The sequence below is a fragment of the Cervus canadensis genome, chromosome 6 (assembly GCF_019320065.1).
Source record: "Cervus canadensis isolate Bull #8, Minnesota chromosome 6, ASM1932006v1, whole genome shotgun sequence".
NCBI classification, from domain to species: Eukaryota; Metazoa; Chordata; class Mammalia; order Artiodactyla; family Cervidae; genus Cervus; species Cervus canadensis.
This window is the reverse complement of record NC_057391.1, coordinates 72,594,333-72,620,538: the sequence shown is the minus strand read 5'-3', so window position 1 is coordinate 72,620,538 and position 26,206 is coordinate 72,594,333. Positions and strand designations below refer to the sequence as shown.

General features: G+C 36.1%; 1 protein-coding gene across 6 annotated transcripts in view; it reads right to left on the bottom strand.

The window, feature by feature from the left end:
* The window catches only part of FUT8 (fucosyltransferase 8), a 314,622-nt gene that overhangs the window by 91,585 nt on the left and 196,831 nt on the right, over positions 1 to 26,206 (bottom strand). For all 6 annotated transcript variants that reach the window (XM_043472310.1, XM_043472309.1, XM_043472307.1 and 3 more), the window contains one exon: positions 10,831 to 10,945. In XM_043472310.1, the coding sequence (XP_043328245.1) occupies positions 10,831 to 10,945 (115 nt within the window). The remainder of the gene's footprint in view (positions 1 to 10,830; positions 10,946 to 26,206) is intronic.

The following is a 26,206-nucleotide window of genomic DNA, read 5'->3' as shown; positions in this document are numbered from 1 at the left end:
GTGCTGCATACTCTAGGGAGTCCTGGAGATGAAAGTGAATGTTCTAGTCAGAAGTTACAGCTCTTTAATGGAAAGCTGCTGTTCTAATATCAAATTAAAGCAAAAATTTAATTGCAAGCAACCTAGTTTTTACTGTATTTATGTGTTTGAGACAGAACCCATTGAATCTTAAAGGTCGGCATTTATCACTTTTCATCTAATTTTGCACGCCTTTCTCTATTTCGGGCTGCTTACCATGTCTGGAGCAGGACTGAAAACCCCTAAGTGACTTCAGGTTCCTTCCTAGTTCAGTGAGAAGGACTTCCTTGTGGGTGCAGTGGATTTACTGAAATGTATGTTTCAGGGAGCCTCATTTATACAGATCCTTTCAAAGGCCTGGGGAGGAGGGGGACTTGTACAGGATGTTCAACTGGTCAAAATTTGCAAAATCTGTCCACAGGGAGAAAGATAGCTGTCTCTTCCCACTTGAAACTCCCTCCCATTCACCTCACTTCCCTAGTGTTGGTATCAATGTTGGGAGGAAATAAAGCGGTCTTCAACATTCCTGAGGTCCTGTTATGGGAAAATTAAGCAAGGAATTAATCTAGTTTAGATTTAGAGGTATACATTTATGTGCTCATGGCTGCTTTTGCGCAGTTATTTTTGTGCCATAAATATAGGTACAGGGCAGGAGGTTGCATTGTGATATGAATGTGCCCCATGGAGAAGTGGAATCGGTTCTCAGTGATGCCTAATCAACACAGAAGTTCTCTTCTATTATTAATAACCTCAAAAATATAACATATACAATTAAAATTGTAGCATAAAACAACTATATGCTCCATTATTTTTTATTGGATGAGAATCACATGAAATAAAACTTATACAAATTCCCTTTTATGTAGGGCACTAGCTTATAGCAGTAATACAAACACGAGGTATGTCTGTATGTGAAGTTGCAAATGTTATGTATCACAAACATGAATAATTAAAAACAAAATTTTGTTGATCAAAAATCTGATTTAATCTTTCCATTCTCTTTATAAAAAAACATTACAAAATCACTGTCAATTCACTTTATAGAAAATATGACAAACTGTAATCAAAGAGTATGCAACTAGGAAATGTGAGGAAACAGTATTATAAAGTGTCAGGCTGAAAATAAACATTTTTCATTTTTCTGGAATTTTGTGTTTGCGGTATTTGTCAACTTCATAAAATTTGTAATTTGTTGGGGTTTTTTTCCATTATACATAGTTGATTCTTACTATCACAGATTCCATATTTGCAAATTTGCCTACTAGCTAAAATTTATTTGTAGTCTCAAAATCAATACTTGATGTGCTTTCAGGTCACTTGTGGACAAGTGTAATACAGTGAAAAATGGGAGCCTCCTAAACACAAACCCTCTGCTGAGGTCAAATAAGGTGCCACTTACCTTTTTGTTTCAGTTCTCATAGTATGAACAAGGGTCCTTTTTACAGTCTATTTAGTGCCCCCCCATTTTTTCCCCCATTTTTGTGCTTTATGTTGGCAATTTCACAGTTTAAAGTGGCCCATAAGTGTGGTGCTGAAGTGTTCCTAAGCTGTCCAGGGTTCCTAAGTACTAGAAAGCTATGATATGCCTTTGAGAAAATTATGTGTTAGGTAAGTTCTACTCAAGTATGAGTTATTGTGCTGTAAGCTATGAGTTCACTGCTAATTGAGTCAACAATACATATTTGGTGTTTTCAAACAGAAAAACACATAGAACAAGTTTATATACTGATTAACTGATCAGAGACTTAAAGGCACTTAGGATGAATGTTTCAGTATTCACTAATTCTGTGTGACTCTATAGAACACAACTGAAGCAAATAATGAGAATCAAGTGTATTTATTCTAATATCTAATCTTATATTTGTATTTCTTTACATAAAAGAGAGTACTAAAAACTAGAGGCTTCAAGCCCATTCCCTAAATCTGGATCCATGTCTGGTCAAGAGCCTTCACTTCCCCCTCATGAGAGCTTTGCTACTTCCCAGTTATTGTCTCACTGGAACTGAGACCAGGATTCTAGATGAGGAATCTACAGCCTGGGACTTCATGCTGCTGCTGCTGCTGCTAAGTCACTTCAGTCGTGCCCAGCTCTGTGTGACCCCATAGACGGCAGCCCACCAGGCTCCCCCGTCCCTGGGATTCTCCAGGCAAGAATACTGGAGTGGGTTGTCATTTCCTTCTCCAATGCATGAAAGTGAAAAGTGAGAGTGAAGTTGCTCAGTCATGTCCGACTCTTAGCGACCCCATGGACTGCAGCCTACCAGGCTTCTCCGTCCATGGGATTTTCCAGGCAAGAGTACTGGAGTGGGGTGCCATTGCCTTCTCTGCTGGGACTTCATAGTCAGGGCCAAAATCCCCAATTATTGCACTATAACTATGTGAAACCCAAATTTCTTTTAAAATTTGGGAAATTGTTTCTATAACTATGCTATGTATATTGTGATCTAGGGCAGAGTCAAACTATAATAAAATTTTTCCCTTTCTTAGGAAAAAAAGAGTATATTTCTAGAAACAGAAAATCACTGGGGAAATGGAGCACCAGTGGGGCTGATATACCTAAATTAAATAAAGTCAAATCTAAGTTCAACTTACATTCAAGAAAGTAAAAAGATACTTTATGAGGTGGTGCTACTCTCAAAAGATAAAATGATTTTAGGGAGCAGCATCTAGATTTCCATCAGCTATTCCATCAGTAAATAGCATTACTATTTCTAGAGAGTAAATGTTAAGGATCTCATATGCATTCTCATATATCTTTAATAAGGAATGATGGTTTAAAAACCTGTATTATTGATAATCAAGATGATATAAATATATAAGAAATATTTAAACTTCAAAATAACAGAATGCAGATAAGAGCTGTGCTAAGTGCACTGCCTGGAATTTTCCTCTGGAGCCATCAGGCATCTCAAGATGATTTTAAACTCTTGTGAAGAAACCTAAAATCCCAAATCAGATGTTGTCAAGGATTTTAAAAGAAGGAACTAAATTTGCAGTTTACTAACACTAAGTGGTTTGCTAGTAACAGATTATACTAATTAAGGTGAATGACTATTAAGCAACTACAGCAAAATGGCATCCAGATTGGGAATGAAGAGATAAAGATGTTAATTAGCATATGACATGGTAATTTATATAGAAAATCTAATGTGATCTACAAAAAAAACTATTAGAATATATGAGTTTAGCAAAGCTGCAGGATACAAGATCAACATTAAAAAAATTAGGCTTTTATTATGTTGAAGCAGTTTCCTTTTATTCCTATTTTGTTGAGTGTTTTTATCATGAAGGGTACTGGATTTTGTCAAATGCTTTTTCTGCATCAGTTGAGATGATCATGTGTTTTTTTCCTTTATTTGTTGATGTGGCATACTACAATGATCAATTTTCATATGTTGAACCATCTATGCATTTTAGGAAGAGGTACACTGTTATCTACCACAGATCTGGGGCTGGGAATGGATAGCTTCTACTGTGTGAGAGCTGAAACTGACCAAAATTAACTGCAATTTATGGTCCAAACTTTCCTATGGAGCTGTAAGCCTTCAACAGACTTCAAAGTTCCAAAGTAGTTATATCAGATAGTTTCTGCCAGTGCAGTCTAGGTAGGGAGACAAATTCCTAGTGCTTCCCTCTCCACAATCTTTTTGGAATCCCTCTGCAGATAATCAGTTTTTAAATAGCACACTAAAATGTGTTTGACAATCAGGGGTATATGATCACCAGATGATTATTTTGATGATATTAAAGAACCACTGTTCGTAATCTTAGATATGATTAGCATGTGGCTATTTTTTTTAAAGATATATTTACAAATGAAATGATAAAATGATAAAGTGTCTGAGATTTGCTTCAGAATGATCCTGGATATGCAAGGGGTGTGGTAGAAGTACAGATGAAATAAAGTTGACCAGAAATTGGTAACTGTTAAAGCTGGGTTATGGGTACTAGGGGTTCAAAGGTCTCTCACTTTTACATAAGCTAAAGTTTTCCACAGCAAAAGTTTTTTTTTTTTTTTTAAGGAGTGATAAAGGTGGCTGGTGGCTCAGTCGGTCAAGAATCTGCCTGCAATGAAGGAGACCTGGGTTCGATCCCTGGGTTGGGAAGATCCCCTGGAGGAGGGCATGGCAACTCACTCCAGTATTCTTGCCTGGAGAATCCTATGGACAGAGGAGCCTGGCAGGGTGCAGTCCATGGGGTCACAAAGAGCTGGACATGACTAAGCGACCACGTACATAGGAAAAACGTGTGTAATAGCAATAGGGGAAGTAGTAAAATATCCAAATGAAGAGTCAGAGATATAAATATCAAAACAACAAAATGGAGGGATAAAATAAATTGTGTGTGTGTGTGTGTGTTTGAAGATAATTAATTCAGAGATACTCTCAGAATGTTACCAGACTTTAAGCTTTCTGAGGGCAGACACCATACCATGTCCATTTGGTTCACCCTAAATCCCTAACAATGTACCTAATGCCTAGGATATCCAGTACATCCAAATAGCTGTTGAATAAATGAAAAAATAAACAATTCTATGAGACCTACACATCCACATGCAAGGGCTCAAAAAAATCTGTAAGATTCCAAATAACGTAGCTTTTAATAAGGCTTAGAAAACTTCCTTTAATAAATCTTTTATACTTCCTATCACCACCATTGTCCTCAGCTGACTTCCAGTAGAGTAATCCCCTCTTTCATTTCATGAAAGCTACCCTTGCCACCATATTCACTTACCACTTCTTTTTCTTTCCTCATTGAACCTGCTTATACATTTTATCTTGGAAAAGATATTCTTTGTCAGATATTCTTAGGTCTTAATTCTGAAAAACTCTTTTCTTTTCCCTAACTGATCTCACCTCAAACTAGTATCTTTCAAACAGGGAAAAGTCCTGAAAGTTTCTCTTTACTCTAATTGTTTTAAGCATTTAATGAATATCTTAATATAGCTACGTTAATGACATTTTAGAGTGAGTTATAATTATTACCACTTCTGGCTTTATTTCATTTCTCATTTGGGCAGAAATATACTGAATTACTCAGTAGAATACACAACTCTGAGGGCACCAGATGAAAGAATTGATTACATGATGAGTGTACTAGCAGACAGACGAATGAAGTTTATAGTTATAGTCTGGCCTTAAATCTCTTTTAAAAAATTGTCCTGCTGAAGAGAAAGAGGGTTAGACACATCCTGTGTTAGAGTGGAGGGGTTCCCCATAATCTGAAAAATATATGAAAAATATGTTAACAGCCTCAATAGTGCATTCCTAGTGTGACTTGGCCACTTTCCATTCCAAAGACCATCAATAGTCACTGGAATCCATATAGGAAAAGAGAAATCTGCATTATCTCCAACCAGTCTACTTTTGAATGGAAAAACGAAGCTCTATTCTCTTTTAAAAAGTAAAATATTCTCTATTTTCACAGCTTTTAGCTTTCTTTCTCTCAAAAAAGGGAACCTACCAATTTCCAAGAAAACTCCTATTCAAAACACAAATAAACAAACAAAGCAAAGCCTCCAAAGCAAGCCACACACCTGTTAAAAAAAAGAAAAAAGAAAAAAAACCCACTTCCAACTATTGCTACTTTCTATATCCTTAGATTCTACCTGAAATGGGTTCAATTCTGCTTAAAATGTCAACTCTGGAGCTGGGTAGAAAAAACGAAACAAAGAAGAACCTTTTAGTACCAAAACACAGATAATTTCAAGTTAAACTGGGAAATGCCTTTTGTTATAAGTTATGTGCCCTAACTAGCTGCTCTCTTCACCAGTCACCAACTTACAACTTGTTTCAAGAAAGTTAAGGAAAAACAAGGCATTGTGATCTCATCCAACAAGCTTAATATGAGCTAATTAGAAACTGCAGGTATATTCTAATAACCACAATGAAAAAAAGAATTTCCTTCACGTCATTCAAAAGTTACAGTAAAATGTAGACACATAACAAATATATTAGCAGTGTGGTTTTTAAAGTAAGCCTGAAGTTAATATCAGAAACTAGAGAAATACACTCAACAAAACTTCTCAATTTGTTACGATTCATGTAGCACAAGATTAAAGACCAGCACAAAATAGTATTTTAAACAACCAAATACTACCTATTCACTTTATGGCTGAAGGACTTTTTAGATAAACATACAAAAGATTAAGACCTTAAGAGAATTACTTGGACCATTCTACTTGAGACTAACACAGCATACCTGGGGTTGTCTTCAAAAAGATTATTATAATTTTTAGTAAGTTTAGTTCTTTAATGCCATGCCTTAGGGCCTTCAACTCTAAAGAGAAGATAATTTTAATTAAGACAACTATAGAACTCTGTCCCACTGAAGTCTACTTGCCCTAGTACCTTTTTATTTTCCGGTGTATGGTGAAATTGCTTTTCCCAAGTAAAATCCAGGTATATGACAATAAGGGCTTCCGAGGCAGCGCAGTGGTAAAGAACTCGCTTGCCAGTGCATGAGACACAAGAAACGTGGGTTCAATCCCTGGGTTGAGAAGATCCCCTGGAGGAAAATGGCAACCCACTCCAGTATTCTTGCCTGGAAAATTCCACAAATAAAGGAGCCTGATGGACTACACACACTCCATGGGGTCACAGAGAGTCAGACACTACTGAGCACAGCAAACATGAGAGACATGACACGTATGATAATAACTGAATGGAGATCTAATATTGAAACCAAACTTCACTGTACTATATGACTGCAAGTCAAGCAGGATTTTCATGAGACATAATGGATATTTGCTCAATTCAGAGGACTGGAGAACTGCAGAAAGAAAAGCTTAGATTTTAAAATGAAACCTATTATGGATTAAGACAGGGGTTTAATCTAGGTTTTTTTTTCCTTTGTACTAGGTCTTGCATTATACCAAAATATATCAGGATTTTTAAAAATGCTTGTTGTGATAATGAGAAGTCACACATTTCATGAGTATAGGTAAAAATCTAGAAAACTAAAAATGTTTTCACCTATTCAAACAAACCATTAAAAGTAAATTATAAAATTATCTGAATTATTTATGACTACAGCAAGATATTTCAATGACTAAAATCTCCCAGAAATTTAAAATGTTGAAAATATTTGTTTCTATTGTACCTTTTTAAAATTATTTTCTACTTAGATAAAAATTATTAGCATCTTTATATAATAGCTGGCTGATGGGCTAAAGAAGGAAAGCCTGCTAAAATGTCCACCTATAAGTTATATGAAGTGCTTGTTTTTATTTTGAATATAGGTACCAAAAAGACCCTGATGCTGGGAAAGATTGAGGGCAGGAGGAGAAGGGGATGACAGAGGATGACATGGTTGGATGGCATCACCGACTCAATGGACACGAGTTTGGGTGGATTCCGAGAGTTGGTGATGGACAGGGAGGCCTGCCATGCTGCGGTTCATGGGGTCGCAAAGAGTCGGACATGACTGAGCAACTAAACTGAACTGAACCAAAAGTCAAAGACTTCGTCTTTTATCCCCTTTTAGCTTTATTTCCTAGTATACTACTCATTTTCTAAGCCCCGTTGAAGTCTTCCAGGATCTAGGTTGCTTAAATAGCCTTTTAACAGTAATAAAAGGCTTAAAAGTAATAGTATGGAAGCACCAATAGATTTGAATACCAAGGAAAGGTGTAATGGGAAAAAATGCAATCACTCTAAAACATCTGCATAAATAGCTCAACTATTCTGATTAATTCTCTAACCCATTAAGTTAAACCAGTTATAAATTCTTCTTTTTTCTTTAATGCAATTTATTTATTTGGCTGCACCAGGTCTTAGTTGCAGCATGTGTGATCTAGTTCCCCAGCCAAGGATTGAACCTGGGCCCGCCCCCCGCACTGGGAACATAGAGTCTTAGCCACTGGACCACCAGGAGGTCCCCAAATTATTCTTTTTAAAAAAGAATAAAAATCCAAGTCAGAGACAGGATCCCTTATGATTTACTGTTCTTGTTTAATCTCTCAGTCATGTCCAGCTCTTTTATGACCCCATGGACTGTGGCCTGCTGGACTCATCTGTCATGGGATTTCCCAGGCAAGAATACTGGAGTGGTTTGCCATTTCCTTCTTCAGGGGATCTCCCCAACCCAGGGATGAAATTGGCATCTCCTGCATTGCAGGAGGATTCTTTGCTGCTGAGCCACTGGGGAAGTCCTCCTTACACATACATATCTTTAATTTTGTTGGAATGGAAGAGAGGACACTTATTCACCCATATCCAAAGAAGTTGAAGACTGAGTGACTGGCAACTTTAACCTCTAAAAAATAATATGTTAAAAATACACTTCTTTAAAAATGGGAAAAAATGATCATAAATACATTAAACAATTAAAGAAAAATATTTTTTCTAAAATACATTTTTTCCTATTGAGATTTTCCCCATCTCCTTGAATATTAAAAAAAAATCACATTTTCTTTTCCAATAGAAAAAAAAAAAAGCAAAAAAGCAAGAATTTTTAAAATGGGTAATATTTGAATACCTATTCAAAGTTAGGTCCATGTGAAATGATGTTTTGATATAAGTGATTTACAAGTGAAATTCTCTAAAATAGAACCACTGAAAACAGCACACAGAAGATGAACTTCATGCTACTGGTGAGAGCACTTGGCCACTTAAAAACCAAGAGGAAAAAAGAAACTAGAGCAAGTGGTAGGTACGTGTTACAGTGATGGGAGCTAAACTATGGCCAAATCATAGTTTAAATATAACTTTCATGGGGTGAACACTTAATGAATATGTTGAAATGGAAGAAACTCAGAAACCATAGTTATTTCCATTTTAAATGAGGATGATAGTTCTGCACCACCAGCTGTTTATAGTTCATTGAATGAGGTTCTAGTTGATAGGAGATAATTACCTCTTCCCTACAGGAGGCAAGTGTTGCTCATCCTACAGACACCTCTGATGAATGGTCATGGGGGCATGAGACAAGAGAGCATGCCAAGATCAGTTTTGTTTTTAATGATCTCTTGATGCACTTGATTTTCTACTTTTTTCCTATTTAAGTGTAGGAAAATGTGCATCTTAAAATATATGAAATAAATTCACTGGCTATTATTTCGCTTTTATAAGACACCTTAATTTTCAAAGGGAAACAGAGTGAGTGTATACAGAAAGCATACCATCACTAGAAATGGGTGGGGATGATCATCTCAACTTCAAGCATTCGGAGTGTTACAGAATTCTATTTACTAATTCATTGTTTGCCCCTGATGACTGCATTCTAACTTTAAAGTTTCTTTTCAGTTAATAATACCCCATTACCCTAGTCATTCCAGCTGCTTCAGCCTGTTGGAAAGGCTTATCTATTCGATCTTCCCAAACTCTCTGAAATTCCTTTCTTCCCTTCCAATGCAAACTGCCACACACCTCAATATTTCTCACCTGCAATACTGTCTTTATATCCTAACCAGTGGTCCCCAACCTTTCCGGCACCAGGGACTGGCTAAGTAGAAGAAAATCCTTCCACGGATCCAGGTGGAGGACAGATGGTTTCAGAACGATTCAAGGACATTACATTTATTGTGCACTTTATTTCTAACCTAATGGCAGGAGGTACTGGCTGGGATTGCTGTTGTTTTAGTTGCTAAGTTGCATCCAACTCTTTGTGACCCCGTGGACTGTAGCCCGCTGTGCTCCTCTGTCCATGGGATTTCCCAGGCAAGAATACTGGAGTAGGTTTTCATTTCCTCCTCTGGGGAACTTTCCGAACCAGGGATCAAACCTGTGTCTCCTGCACTGGCAGGCAAATTCTTTACTGCTCAGCCACCAGGGAAGCCCCTGGAGGTTGGGGACTCCTGTCCTAAACAGTCTCCTTCCAATCTCTGCCAAAGAATCCAGTTCAAGCAAAATTCTACCTTTCAGATTAGTATAAGTAAAGCACCACTCTTATCATGATACTCTTATGTACAAAAATTTTTCAAAAGTAGGTTGTGACTCTAAAATAGAAAAGGTTTATGGTATATTAAGCAAATAAATAAATAAATTCAAAAGTAAATTAACTCTGTCTTTACAAACGTTTTAAGACTTGGTAAGCATGTAAGTAAGAACTAAAAGAAAACACACACGCAAAATGAAGACAGAACATTTAAAAGGGCCTGGGACTTGGTGTTTACCCTTGATTTATATTTCCTGTTTGTTGTTATAATGATGTTAGGCAATAAATAAAATCTTTCGGCAACCATTTGCTGCTTATGCACCATAAAGCTTAACCTGTACACAAGGACCTCGGCAACTTGGCTCCCAAACCTACCTTTTCCAATTCTCCTTTCACACAACCAAAACTTCAGACAAACTGAGATATCCTGTTTCTCACTGGGTTCCTGTACTGCTCTTTCCCAGGTAGGAGCTTTACTCACATCATCTGAAGTTGGACACAACTGAGCAAATGAGCGCAGCAAACAGCATGCTGTAGCTAGTACACTCTTCTCCATTTCTGGACATCTAAATCCTACATGATTATCCTTTACAGCTCAGTCAAATAATATCTTTTCCATAAAGCTATCTGTGACATCTTCCTCCAATAAGCATTTCATCATATCTCATTTATGCAGCACTTCCTATCTTGCACTATAGTTTTTGTGTGTGATTGCGTCAGAAGTAGCCCCTATTAGGGCAGGGATCTTGTTTTAGCCATCTTTATATTCCATTCAAGGCATGACATAGAGTCTTTTTGAATAAATATGTAAAATGACTGGACAAATATTTTCAAAAAACAAGGGCTAAGAAGACTAAAAACCAGCAGCAGCTCTTAGTTTTAATGTTTCTCCTTCTATTTTTCACTCGAATTTATTCATTAACCTAACCTTCTTACCTGAAGATACGTTATTCTCCGCTGCACCAGCTCTGTCAGATCTTTGGCCTCTTTTTCCCGCCAATCACCTGCTCCATCTGTTTGACTGAGGTAGTATAAATCCGTCATTATAGACCTATAAAAACCAAACAACAATGGGGGTCTAACTTATTTGTACTGCATTTGTACAGGATTATACAAAATCATAAGATAAGATGAGTCAAATTCTTCATAAAGATTGATGTTCATGCTGATACTTATCTTTTATTTTCTATCAAGATTGTGAAATTCAACAATTTAGTTTCTAGCATCCAAGATTCATTCCTACAGTAAATCTTTACTATTGAGAAAAACAACTCTTTTTTTTTTCTAGGCCAGTTACGTGTACTTGTATCTCAACACAGAGCACTTCAGAGATTCAGGAGAAGTGGATATCTACAGCACAGAAACAGGCAGATTAACATAAGGGAGAGAAATACGTTGGTGCCAGTATTTGAATATTACCTTTTGTTCCCTCTATTGTCACCTTCTGTCCCCTCTTAAATTTCCTCTTCATACTTGGAAAAAGATGAGAGGAAAATCTTGGCACAACTCTGACACAGTAGTTGAAACCAAAGGTCAGCAAACATTTTTCTATAAAGGGCCAGATAGTAAATATTTTAGGCTTCCTGGGCTTCTGCTGCTTTTGAAGCAGGAAAGCTGCCATGGGCAATATGCAGGGAAAAAAAATGTGTGTATGTTCCAATAAAACTTTATTCACAAAACCAGGCTATGAGCCAGATTTGGCCCTTGGACCATAATTTGACAATTCTTGGTCTAAATTAATAAAATGATTGTTAAGATACTTTGCCATTCTGCATAGAATTGGTAGTGTCAATTAAAACATGCTGAATTTCCTGCAAAGTAAACTAAAATGCTCAGTATACTAGGTAAGAGAAGCTTGATGGCTGCTGCAGATGGTTTTATTTACATCACATTAAATACAAGCTATGACCTACCTTTACCAATAAAGAAAAGTAAAAAGCAGGTCTCCTCTTTCTCTAACAACCCTCAACAACCTATCAGCAAATACTGAAACAGGTTCTGACCAAGCATTACCATTGGCACTGCTATCAACTGAGCCACCATCTTCTCTCATCTGAATTGTTACAGTAACCTCTGAACAGGTCTCCCTGCTTCCACCCTTGCCAATCTCTACAGTCTGTTCTCAACATAGCAGCCAGATCCTGTCAAAATGCCAGTCAAATGATGTTATACTTTTGCTCTTATGAACTGGCTCTTCATCTCACTCAGTCAAACTCGAAGTTATTACTTTGAACTACAAGGCCCCAGACAATATGGCCTCCTTTACCTCTTTGATCTCATTCCTACTACTGTCCTCACTGTGGACTCTATTTCAGCCACATAATCTTGCTATTGACCCCAGAACATGTCAGCCTTGTTCCTACTTCAGGGTCTTTGCATTTGCTCTTCTCACTCCTGGAATGCTGCTTTCCCAGATATTCATCCACATGGCTCACCCAAATGTCCTTTAAATCTGTGCTCACTTTCTGTTTTAAAAGTCTTTCCAGACTCTCACTTAAAAATTCAGCACCCAGTTACCATCACATCCCTTGATTCTCCTTCTTTTCCTTCCCTGCTTTATTTTTCTCCAAGCAATTATCATCTTTTGATATATATCATTTACTTCTTTATTATCTTCGTCCACCTTCTAGAACTTAAGCTCCATGGTAGCAGAGTACTTTTTAAACCCGCCAACCACCACAAATCAGCCTATAGAACAGTGGTGATCACACAGAAAATGTCCAGTAGACATTTTTGAATAGATAATTAAATTAAATGAAAAAGTAGCAAAAAATTCTTCAAGAATTTTAGATGAGATAATATTGATAATTTTTATTCTTTCACAAGTCCAATTTTGTGCTAGAGAACTTCTGGGAATAATCCTTAACTAGTTATAACTCCAGCTTTACTCCACCACATTTTGTATTAACTCTTCCATTTAGAGAATGCTTATTAAGTATGTACTATTTGTTTCTGAAAATTATAAAATTAGACATTTATTTCTATTTATCAGAAAAGTATGGTCCTTGAGAAACTCAGAGATTAGGGGTACCCACCCCACACACAGTTGAAAATGCATATAACTTTTTGATTCACCCAAAGCTTAACTACTAATAGCACTACTGTTGACCAGAAGCCTTACTGAGTACATAAACAATATTAACACGTATTTTGTATGTTACACGTACAACAAATATCAAAGTAAGGGGTCCAGAGTACAAAAATGTGGACACCATTCCTTGTATATAAGCAAATCAGAAAGATTCCAAATCAGAGGAGAAAAAGCTTTGAGAGCCAGATAGGTCTCTCAGTTTGGGGTCTATCTCTTACTAGCCTTTTTTTTTTTTTTTGACATCTTTGAGATATAGTTACTTCATTTTAAAATAAGTATTATAATACCTGCCATATAGTTTTTTAATACCTGCCATAGTTTTTTAAAGGCTTAATGATAATATAAACAAAGTAGTAATATATGTGGTGGTTGCTTGCTGCAGACTGAACATCTGTGGTCCTCTTAAATGCATACACTGAAACAATGCCCAGTGTGATGGTATTCAAGAGTCGGACCTGTGGGAAGTGCTTAGGTCACGAGAGTGGAGCCCTTATGAATGAGATGAGTGCTCTTATAAAACAGACCTAACAGAACTCTCTAGCCTCTCTGCCACATTGATGGCATGGTGAGAAGGCAACCTCTATGAAGCAGAAAGAGGTCATTCATCAGACACCAAATCAGCCAGTATCTTGATCTTGGACTTCTTAGCCTCCATAATTGTGAGAAATAAATCTCTGTTGTTCATAAGCCATGCATCTGTGGTATTTTTGTCACAGTAACCCAAATACACTAAGACATTGCTATTTATGCTAGAATGACTCAGAGAGCTGCTTCAGAGCTTTTACCTTGTGTCTGAGGAGGACCTACTAATGATTCTAAGAGGAAGGATCCATTGGGTATGAGGATGACAGTGTATGTGGGACTAATGGCCAGTCAGAAAAATGACCCGATAGTCAGTGCTTTATAGCACCCTGAAGAAAGGGACTGATCAGTAAGGACTCATTTAACAGATAATGAAACCAGCCCTTAACAACTGTGACTTCTGTAGGAGTATATGACAGCCTCAGTTCTCTTTTAGTCCTGGTTCTTAACTAAATGATAAACCATTTAGGAACAAAGAAATGGCAGCCCACTGGAAAAATTAAAGTTTTATTTACTGTCATAGAAACCCATCAGAACTAAATATAATACACAGAGAATATCTGGTAATAGACCCTTTGAGTAAAGCAAAACTATTAATAATATACAAATAAAAATTCAAAATCATAGCTACAGTTTAGAATATTCACCCAACTAAGACTGGAACAGTTTTATACAATGCTTTGGAGTAACAGGGTCTTCTGTGAACCATTTCAGGCATTTGTTCAATGTGTCAACATTATTCATGCACAGGACACTTCACAGCTTGACTATTTCCATGTTTACCCTTTTAAAATAGGGCAAGAATCTAATACATGATGCTTTATCTATTTTTATACTTATTATTGCAATCTAAGATTCAAAACACTTCTTTTCATTGAAAGAGCAATTTTAGTTGGAAAAACCGTATCTACAACTTAATGCCTCCCTAAGAAATTAACTTACAGTCTTATACACTGAACAGAGGTTCAGGTTTTTTTCAGATTACAAAACTGAGGCCCCTATGGACTATCATGTAGCCTACAATATCATTTTATAGTTGCTAGGGGAAAAGTCACCGCTCGTATGAAATTGTGTGCCTTCATCATGGAAACAGGAGATGTCTTTAACTATAATGGTGTTATAGGGCTGTTGAATTTTATTTAAATTATTTTCTCAGTTTTATAATGCCTCTTTTCCATTACTCTTATATTATTTTTTACATTTCATAGGTTTCATCATATCCAAACACAGTCATTTGCTTTTTCCTACCCATTAAATAGGAGTAATCACAATTTTTATTGCAAATCTCAACTTTAAAAAACAATGTTGGTTCTGGAGAGGTAATACAGTGGGATAAATAATCAGTCTATCAGCAAATGTCAAAGGAATAAAGGAAATTCAATATGCTCTGCATGGCGTTACATTAAAGATAAACATACACACAGACAAATAGCAATACATTCCACAACAATCACTATACAGTCTCAAGCAGGTAAAAACTACATCAGGTATAATTTAGAGGGGAAAATTCTTTGAAATACAAACATTGGCATGGTTTATGCTTTCATGTCATAGTAATCAAATCATTACTTCACCACTGGGAATGAAAGCTGATCTCTGTATTTTTTAATAAATTAGAAAACATAAAAGTGAATGTTTTTACCAAGCTACATCAGTACTAAGTCTTAGCAATCAATAATTCATATTCATCTCAATCTCTGTCAAGAAAGTGGAATAACCAGTCTCATAACTAGAAGACCAAAGACCAAAAAAAAAAAAAGGACACTAATTTTTTATGATGATGCAATCAGAATCACAAAATAAGTCACTCTACTCCTATAGTCAACTAAATTGAGCTTGCTTTGTAAATAGTTTTTTCCTGGCCTCCCCACGCAGATCACATAAAGAAGACAAGTCCAGGAAATGACTTTAAATTCAACCTACAGTTGGCCCCTGAACAACACAATTTGAACTGTGCAAGTGGTCCAGTTATACACAGGTTTTTAAAAACAAATATTGGAAAAAATTTTTCAGACTTGAGATGATTTGAAAAAACTCACAGATGAACCACATACTATGGAAATAGCAAAAGAATTTTTGAGAAAAAGATGTATCATAAATGTGTAAAATATATGCTGGTACTCATCCATAGGCATAAAGTGAATGATATTTAATATAATATTAATAATGTGCTAGTTTTCTTACTGTTTTATAACTTTGCTTTCAAAGAGTTATATTATTATAGAGTATTCCTTCTTCATAATTAGAGAAACTGCATATTAGCCTATTATCATAGGTTTTTTAAAAAATGTAATATTTCTAATACTGTGTTATGTATATGACTGTAAAACTGCTATAAAAATTTTATAACAATTCATTTATTAGTTTATAGTCTAGGCTACCACAAAGCAATTATATTGATTATATTCCTCCTTTAAAGCAATTATTGTTGATACAGGTATATGTATTGTTATAGCTGTAAATAAATGAATTTTTATGCCACCTTTTCAGTTTTGCTTTCTACTCTAATATGTATAATACCTGTAATGTTTTGTATCTTATAAAACAGTATAGATGTAGCTACTGAGAGACAATTCATCTTGTAAACAAAGGACATAAACTTCTAGTATCAATATAGTACAGTACTGTAAATGTATTTTCTTTATGATTTCCTTAATAATATTTCCTTTTCTCTAGTTTACTCTCACTGTTTGCAGATGACATGATCCTCTACATAGAAAACCCTAAAGACTATACCAGAAAATTACTAGAGCTAATCAATGAATATAGTAAAGTTGCAGGATATAAAATTAACACACAGAAATCCCTTGCATTCCTATACACTAACAACGAGAAAACAGAAAGAGAAATTAAGGGAACAATACCATTTACCATTGCAACAAAAAGAATAAAATACTTAGGAGTATATCTACCTAAAGAAACAAAAGACCTATACATAGAAAACTATAAAACACTGATGAAAGAAATCAAAGAGGACACAAACAGATGGAGAAACATACCGTGTTCATGGATTGGAAGAATCAATATTGTCAAAATGGCTATTCTACCCAAAGCAATCTATAGATTCAATGCAATCCTTATCAAGCTACCAACGGTATTTTTCACAGAACTAGAACAAATAATTTCACAATTTGCATGGAAATACAAAAAACCTTGAATAGCCAAAGTAATCCTGAGAAAGAAGAATTGAACTGGAGTAATCAACCTGCCTGACTTCAGACTATACTACAAAGCCACAGTCATCAAGACAGTATGGTACTGGCACAAAAACAGAAATCTAGTTTACTTAATTGTAAGACTACAGTACATAATATTGATACACAATACACAAAGCATGGCTTAATCAACTGTTTATGTTATCAGTAAGGCTTCTGGTCAACAGAAGGTTATATATTAGTGACATTTTGGGGAAGTCAAAATGTGAATTTTTGATGTGCAATGGATTGGAGTCCCAAACCTCCACATTTTTTAAAGGGTCAACCTGTTAGCTAAAGACATGAGGATATTCAAACAGAAAGATTCAGTTTCCCAGCCCATTACAAGAAAACATGGTGCCTGAAAACCATTCCACAGAAATTCTGGATTTTCAGTGACTTCATCCTAAAATCAAATCTCCTAGAAGTGTCCAAAAGCTGATAATCTGGCTGACTTGGTTTTGACTATGAAGATTACCAAAAATCTAGGAGGTGGATGGTGAATCTAAAGTCCTGAGGTATTAAAGCCTGGGAAATATTAATACAAATCCAGGCAAAGGACCAGCAGAACAGCACTGGTCATTTGAGGGTAGAATACACATGTCTGAAGATAAGTCATAGACCAGACAAACATCTGTGACTCATAGCTGACAAATATCAAACCCTTCTTCCAAAGCTGGCCTGCATTTATATTCTTTATGCTTGCTGTTAATTTTCCTATTTTTATACGTATTAATATTCACAAAACTGTTTTTAAATGTTCAAGTCTCTCTCAATTATGCCAATGAAGAACCACAAGCAGAGTATTATTTATACCTGATTCAAAATGCTGAAGAGGGAAACTCCCCCCAACGGCTGGCACAGAAGATGTAATTCAAACCCAAGGTGAAGGAACTGGCATTTATTAAAGCAAATGTGACTAAGGGAGGGTACACCATGAAACCTAATCCACAGGTCAATATGCATCAGGTGCAATACTTTGGTTTGCTCCTGGGACAGAAGCAAACCGTGCAAAGGATAAAACTGTGACCAGGAGACAGACAGGCAAACAGTGCTCCCACTGCCTCCCATGTTGTCTCAGGAGGAATTTTAGAATACCGCCATTCTGACAGCCCACACAGGCATACAGGAGTCCAGAAGGGCAGCAATAAAAAAAGCTCATACCACCACATAGGGCAATAATTATGCTATTTGGTGAGTGAGGTCCACTAGGCTTATGTTTAGGTTTCAGACCTTGAAATTCTTCCTGTTGAGCACTGTGACAATCTCCCCTTAACAGTGCCTTCCTCGCAAGATCTAGGAATTTTCTATATCTATCTCCTATGGGACTTTCCTTGGGCAGGTCTGACTACAGTCTACCAGATTCTACAATGTGTTAGTAATTGTGGAAAGTGTTTTATATATTTTCCCACATTTAATCATCACAATGCTACATTGCAGGAATTATATCTCCATGTGTGGAAGAGAAAAATAAAGCTCAGAGAAGTATTTAGCAATTAAGAGAAAGAATTTAGATAGAACAGCTCTGCTACTTAATTGCATAAGCTATCTAAATTCTCTAGGCCTAAGTATAGCTTTTTTGTAAAATAAGGAGGCTTGCCACATAGTATTGCTCGTGCGTGCTCAGTCATGTCTGACTCTTAGCAACCCCTTAGACTGTAGCCCGCCAGGCTCCTTGTCCATGGAATTTTCCAGGCAAGAATACTGGAGTGGGTTGCTGTTTCCTTCTCCAGCGTATCTTCCTGACCCAGGGATTGAACCTGTGTTTCTTGTGTCTCCTGTTATGTTGATAAAACAAGAAAATGAACAGAGAGCCTTTATCACAGTGACTGGCACATAGGAAATCCTTAGTAAATTAAGTATTTTTAATGTAAAAAAAAATTTTGAGCTTGGAAACCATACCCAAGGAGATGTAAGGGTGGGTCACACAAAACAAGAGTTAGGGCCACTAGATGAGACACACTTTTCCACCAGATTCTTCTTCCAATGCAAATTTTATTTCAGGAGAGAATGTTTCCTTACAGAAGATGGAGAATCACAATCCGGCTGATAGAAATTCAGTAACAAGCTGAATAAGAGTAACTTCATATGACAATGTCTCCCTTTGTCCAAGGATATTAAGAGGAATGTTCTAGTATCACTTAAATTCCTTAGTAGGAAAACAATCATACAAAAACATTTTGCCTAAAGATACTAAAAACTGGAGAAATATCTACATTCCAGCTTCATGTAAGAATCAAAATACATGTGAAAAAATTAAGATTATATATATAATAAAATAAAATACAAAGAATGATAGTGTTGAAGGTTCACAAAACTTAACTATTCAAGAATGAAGATTTCAGTTCTTGAACCTTTCAAAGACAGTTGAGGAGAGTCTACTTTATAAAGAGAGGGAAAAAAAAAACAAGCTATTGGACCACAATGGTTATGACTAGCAATTCTGATCAAATAAACCTGTGAGATATTAACTTACCAATATTCCTCTATAACCAGTCAGATACCGCACCCCTTGCCTGATGTGAAGTTATTTTTGTTACATATTCCCCTACACACAGTAGCAAAAAGCTAATCAGCTTAATTAGTCATAAGTATCATTCATCATTTGGGAAACATAGCTGTTCTCAGTCTTAGCAAAGCTGCTTTACAAATCACTGGTAATGAGATGATGCAAACCATGCAGGAGCAATGAGACTGCTACTTTACTAGGCTGCTTCTCAGTAGTTTCAGTCAACGTAACTGAGAAATAGCTCATCAGTTCTGTGAGCCCTCCTGTCCTTTAATAATTGGTATGATTTAAAATAAAAAAGAAACAACTCCAGTTAACTATTTCATAAACTGGTGTCTGGCACCATAAAGATGACAAAAAGAGCCAAGGCAACAACAATTAAGTGAAATGTATTTCTGAACAAGCAAAAAGTGTGGCAAGATAAAACTTTTCATGATATCCTCAGAAACTAACGGCCAAATCTAAAAATCATAAATCTAAGCACTGAATTTAAAACTATTACATAAGTAATCAAGTCATAATGACAAAAATAATCATTCTAAACTGCTGATTTCCCTCTTGCTATTTCAAAGAGGCCAGGGTCAATTCATGATCAATGATATCAGAAGCATCAAGTAAATGCGATGTTATTACTATGAAGCATGGTCACATAGAATCATTAGAATGATCATCAACTGAAAGATCAAATGATATTAATGCTTGAGATCAATATACCAGGTAATAATACTATTCTACTCTGTATTTATTTATTATACCTCAGCCCCTCTAAATTCTTAAAAAATAAAAACTCCTAAAAGTCAAAGAATATTATTAATTAACTAGCTCCCAAGTAACAGGCTAATCAGGTCAACAGCATTTTGCTAAAAATCTCAGGAGAGCTAAAACCCACATGATATTTGGAATCCAGGCTGCATTAATGGTAGGTATTTTGAGTAATGAACAATGAGAGCCACATTCTAGAAAAGAAATACGGTCCCCTCACTAAAAGAAACAGCATCAAGTGGGGAGCAAAAGAAAAGAGTTTTCCCCGCCCCCAGTTTACTGATAAGGCGCACCAACATATAAAGACATGATTTTTTCTAAGAAACCTAACACAGCCTCTATCAGTGGTGAACCAAGAAAGAGAACCAGGGATTCTGCAAAGCCTCTGTTCTCAAAGACCAACAGTATCACTTAGGAAGATGTTAGAAACGCAAATTTCTCGGGCCCCACTCCAGGCCACTGAATCAGGAACTCTGAGGATGGGATATAGTAATCCGTGTTTTAAGACACCCTCTAGGTGCTCTTGATGCCTTGCTGAAACTTGAAAAAGACTTAGGGTAATGACGACACACAAAAATTCTTAACAATTGGCACTGAGCACTTTTGACTTCCCCCATTGACTTTCTAATTTACCTATATGTTGAGAAGAGACTGTTGTGAGATATGCCACTATTTATCAGATGATAAGTACTGAATTTCAAATATCTTCATAATATCTATGACCATGACTTTACGAGTTAAAAATGTTTAGAAATTAAAATTTTTCTACTTAGTATGACAGTTGAAGACATTAGCAATATTTGTGATTAACTCAACATTTAGTGTTTTATATTAGGGTTCTAGGAAATTTATTCACTGAAAAAGGAGTTCTGCTCTTAGAATTGACTTATTTAAAATATACTTTCCATAATAACATTGCTATAAACCATTCATATTGTTCACACAAATAAAAAGAAATCTAATATACACTAATAAACATATATAAAAGGACTTCTGATTTATATACTTTCAATATGGTATATTACTCTTTGAAGAATTAAAATGAAAGATGTGCAATTTCACTTATCATATTAAACTATAAGGCCTAAGAGACAATAAAAACTGAGTATGAAAAAATGTGTAAAAACAACAAAGGATACATATTTTTTCCTTTTCAATATTAAACTGAATTTCCAGTTTCATCTGTAAAATAAATAGATTGGAACCAAGAGCTCACAGTCATCAAAAGAAAATAATGTTCCATATTCATTTTACTTTTCTCCTCTTCTTTGAAGGAAGAGAAGCACTATGGGATAAAACATAAAATCTAAACTAGTTCTCTGACTCTAACAACCCTAAGTTTATGATGAGCCAAAGTGGGTTTTTTTCCCCCCTCAATTTCCACATATTTTTAGATGCATTTAAAAAATTACTAAGCACAGGGTCCATGAAATATAAACAAATGATCAGATATATTTGGTAAGCAACATTATTTTTTATCATTCACATTCAAAGGAAGTTCATACTTCATTGCTTAGAATCAGAATTACACTCCAAATTGGAAACACTGTATTTTTAGTGATTGATGGATAACTGCAGTCTCATGACTACTTTTAGATACAGGGATCACTTAAATCCTCCAAAGTAAATCAAACATGGAGTCAAGGGCACGGAGTACAAAAATACAGAATGTCAGGTTTTTCTTCTGGTCCCACAGGCTTCCCTTCAGCATGACTCTGATAACACTTTAGATGCCCACCTCCAATTCCTCCCCTATATACTCTGTGATTTCTAACAAATACTGTTTTGCAGCATCCACTGTTAAAATCAACTGGGGCTTCTAGCTTTATACTTAGAGGTAAATGACTTTTCTCCTGTAACTTACCCTTCATACCTTTTGCGATTCTCAATTACAAGAGAATATTTTGACCTCAGTTATATAATTTTCTTTAGTTGCACAAAATTAATAAATCTTTCAATGGAATAGGATTTTGTTTTTGCACAGGGTGCAAAGTAGAGTGTGAAATAATCAAAGAATGCATATACTAAATAAAAAAGACATAACTTACTGAATGCAAACTAAGTAATGATTGCTTAGCACTGCAGGGTAGAGAAGGTATTGAATTTAGAGTTCCAGGCATCAGGAAACTACACTTTGTCAGGGGAAAAAATCAAATTACTAAACAAGAAACAATGATCTCCATTTATGAAAGCTATCCTTCCAGCAAAATACAAAGTCCTCAATTACTTTTGAGTCCCCCATCTCCATACACTGGATCAGTCACCAAGTTCTGAGACTTCTATTTTTCTCACATTTATCCCTTTCTATTCCTACTGCCAACTACCCATGTCCAGAAGCTCATTATCACTTACTTGGACTTCTGTAAAATCTTTCTAATTTCCTGACAACAGACTTTCCTTCACATGGCTCTCAGAAAGAGCTCTCTAAAATGCACCAGTAAGACTTGTATACAGAATAAAATGCAGAATGCTTATAACTCAATAAAAAGACAATTCCCCAAAATCAAGCATGTGATTTAGAAAAGATACTACACCAAAGATGATATATGGGTGGCAATTAAGCACATTAAAAGATGCTCAATAACATTAGTAAGGAATTGCAAATTAAAACCATAATGATATATTACTACACTATTAGAATGGAGGGGAGAAAATATAAAAACTGACAAAATCAAGGGCAACAAGATATGGAACAACTGGAAATCTTACACATTGCTGGTGAGAATACAAAGCTTGGTGATGCCTTACATAATTAAACATACACTCCATATCAGTTCAGTTCAGTTCAGTCGCGTCTGACCCTTTGCGACCCCATAAACTGCAGCACGCCAGGCCTCCCTGTCCATCACCAATTCCCAGAGTTTAGTCAAACCCATGTCCATCGAGTCAGTGATGCCATCCATCCATCTCATCCTCTGTCGTCCCCTTCTCCTCCTGCCCTCAATCTTTCCCAGCATCAGGGTCTTTTCAAATGAGTCAGCTCTTCACATCAGGTGGCCAAAGTATTGGATTTTCAGCTTCAAAATCAGTACCAATGAACACCTAGGACTGAGCTCCTTTAGGATAGACTGGTTGGATCTCCTTGCAGTCCAAGGGACTCTCAAGAGTCTTCTCCAACACCACAGTTCAAAAGCATCAATTCTTCAGTGCTCAGCTTTCTTTATAGTCCAACTCTCACATCCATACATGACCACTGGAAAAACCATAGCCTTGACTAGACGGACCTTTGTGGACAAAATAATGTCTCTGCTTTTTAATATGCTGTGTAGGTTGGTCATAACTTTCCTTCCAAGGAGTAAGCATCTTTTAATTTCATGGCTGCAATCACCATCTGCAGTGATTTTGGAGCCCAGAAAAATAAAAGTCAGCCTCTGTTTCCACTGTTTCCCCATCTATTTGCCATGAAGTGATGGGACCAGATGCCATGATATACGCCATATATGACCCATCAAACCCATTCCTGCGTATTAATCCAAAAGAAATAAAAACATGTTTCCACAAAAACGTATACGTTAATGTCTATAGTAGCTTCATATATACATAATCGCCAAAAAATAGAAAACTCAAGTGTCCTTCAAATGCTGAATGGATAAACCAACTGTGGTACATCCATACTATGCTTATTACTTAACCATAAAAAGGAATGAACTACCAATACACAAAACAACATGTGTGAATCCCACATGTATTATACCAAGTGAAAGAAACCACACTCAAAAATCTACATAGTATGATCCCATTTACATAAAATTCTGGAAAAGGCAAAATTATAGGGACAGGGTACAGATTTGGTGAGTATAAGGGACTGAAGTTGGGGGTGGGAAGGTGCTAACTATAAAGGAGCAGAAGGAATTCTCCTAGGGCAGTAGCAATTCTGTATCTTGATTGCAGTGGTGGTTATAAAACTAGGAGCATTTGTCAAAACTCACAGAACTATAGACTAAATTATGTACATTTCATTGTAAATAAATTATGACACAATGAAGTTTATTTAGAAAGTAAAAAAAAAAAGAGATCAGAGTTTCTATGGGAACAGAATTTTAACACATAAAGAAAGCCATTCTGAAAAAACAAAAGCCCATAAGTAATTTTGCTCTAACTGATGTCTTTCTGAACAAAAAAATGATGAGTGATTCAAAGGGAAATCTGAACAAGAAAACTGATAGACTCAACCTCTAACTAATTTTTTCAGAGAACATAGACTTTCAGTCCAGAGACTATAGACTATAATTTGGGCCAGCATAAAAAGAAAATGGGGATTTTGTGTAATGTAAAAATCACCAGAGACAAAGGTCTGTTTTAATTCTTATACTTAAAGATCTTGGAAATTAACAGTAAGATGGCATATGCTACATACATACAAATCCTCTCTATTTGTACATTCATTACTTTAAAGGTTATTTCTCTAATTTTTGGTTGTCCTTTGTTCATTATTTGTAATACGGTATTCTAATCTGGCTGCCTCGAGTTAAATTACTACCCTGTGAAGTTGTATCCTAAGTTCATTTTAAGTTCTGCTTAAGACAGCAAAAGAAACTGGGTATTTTGGGTCTCCTGCCTTTTTTGTTTTCAGCAAAATATTATTACTTAACATTTACTAAAAGGTAGTGTCAAGAAACAAAATGTATTTAAGATTTAACTCAACTCACAAAAAAATTAACATTGATTTGCATCAACTTTTCAGGGCCCAACATTTTTTTATTTCCACATATTTTTTCAATTCCTACATACAGTCACAGAACCTAAGCACAAAATAATTTTTAAATAATTATTTTAATTTGGAAAAAGCCAAAAAATAAAATGGCTTCACCAACTCAATGGACATGAGTTTGAGCAAGCTCTGGGAGTTGGTGATGGACAGGAAAGCCTGGCGTGCTACAGTCCATGGGGTTACAAGAGTTGGACACAACTGAGCTAGTGAACTGAATTGAAAAAATTAAATTTTCAAGTAATTAAATCACTCAAACTTTAAAATTAAATATTCTATCAGAAGAGCCAAAATTTATCCTTTAAAATACCATAGAGTCTGCCCAACTAAAATCCTCTTCAGATCTGCATTTTCCTAAAAAACTGCAATAAGCAAAGCACAGAAGCACAAAGCTCCAATTAACAGAATCTTGGTGCCCAAAATCAGCTTAGGGTGGAGAAGCATTAAGGACAGAATCAGTCCATATTTGGTCTAAAGGTCTAAGTATGACCTGACTGCAAGTTAGGCAAAAATTTCAAAGGGACTGCTGAATCTGTGACCTAGTAAATCAATGCCGCTTGAAATTTATGCTCTTAAACTGCTATAGAGTATGTATGGATGTGAGAGTTGGACTGTGAAGAAGGCTGAGCACCGAAGAATTGATGCTTTTGAACTGTGGTGTTGGAGAAGACTTTTGAGAGTCCCGTGGACTGTAAGAAGATCCAACCAGTCCATCCTAAAGGAGATCAGTCCTGGGTGTTCATTGGAAGGACTGGTGCTGAAGCTGAAACTCCAATACTCCTGGAGTAACAGGCCACCTCATGTGAAGAGTTGACTCTTTGGAGAAGACCCTGATGCTGGGAGGGATTGGGAGCAGGAGGAGAAGGGGACAACAGAGGATGAGATGGCTGGATGGCATCACCGACTCGATGGACGTGAGTTTGAGTAAACTCTGGGAGTTGGTGATGGACAGGGAGGCCTGGCGTGCTGCAATTCACGGGGTTGCAAACATTCGGACATGACTGAGCGATTGAACTGAAATGAAACTGCTATAGATTCACTAATACTAAAATGAGTCCAATAAACTGACAGATTTTATTTGTAATTTCACTTAAAACAGCAAAGCAATATTTCAAAATAACTACAATATTGCTGATATGTTAATATATATGAATCTCTAGGTTGTGGGGTAATTCTTCTCCTCTTCACAGTGGTAGGCTGTGTTAATACAACAATTTTTCTTTTATTGTTCACTAATGAGACAGTAATTACCATCAGAATCCCACTGGGAATATAGACTTGCAAATATAATAGGCCTACGGACAGGTTTTACATATCTATAAAGATTCTCGGATACATTTTGTTCTGCATGAACACACCAGACCAAAATGTGTCCTTTGCCACGGAAGATAAACTCCACATTTTCAGAAATGTGCAAACAGGAGAAACAAATTTAACTAGGCAGATTTTAGGTTCTTCTTTCTAGC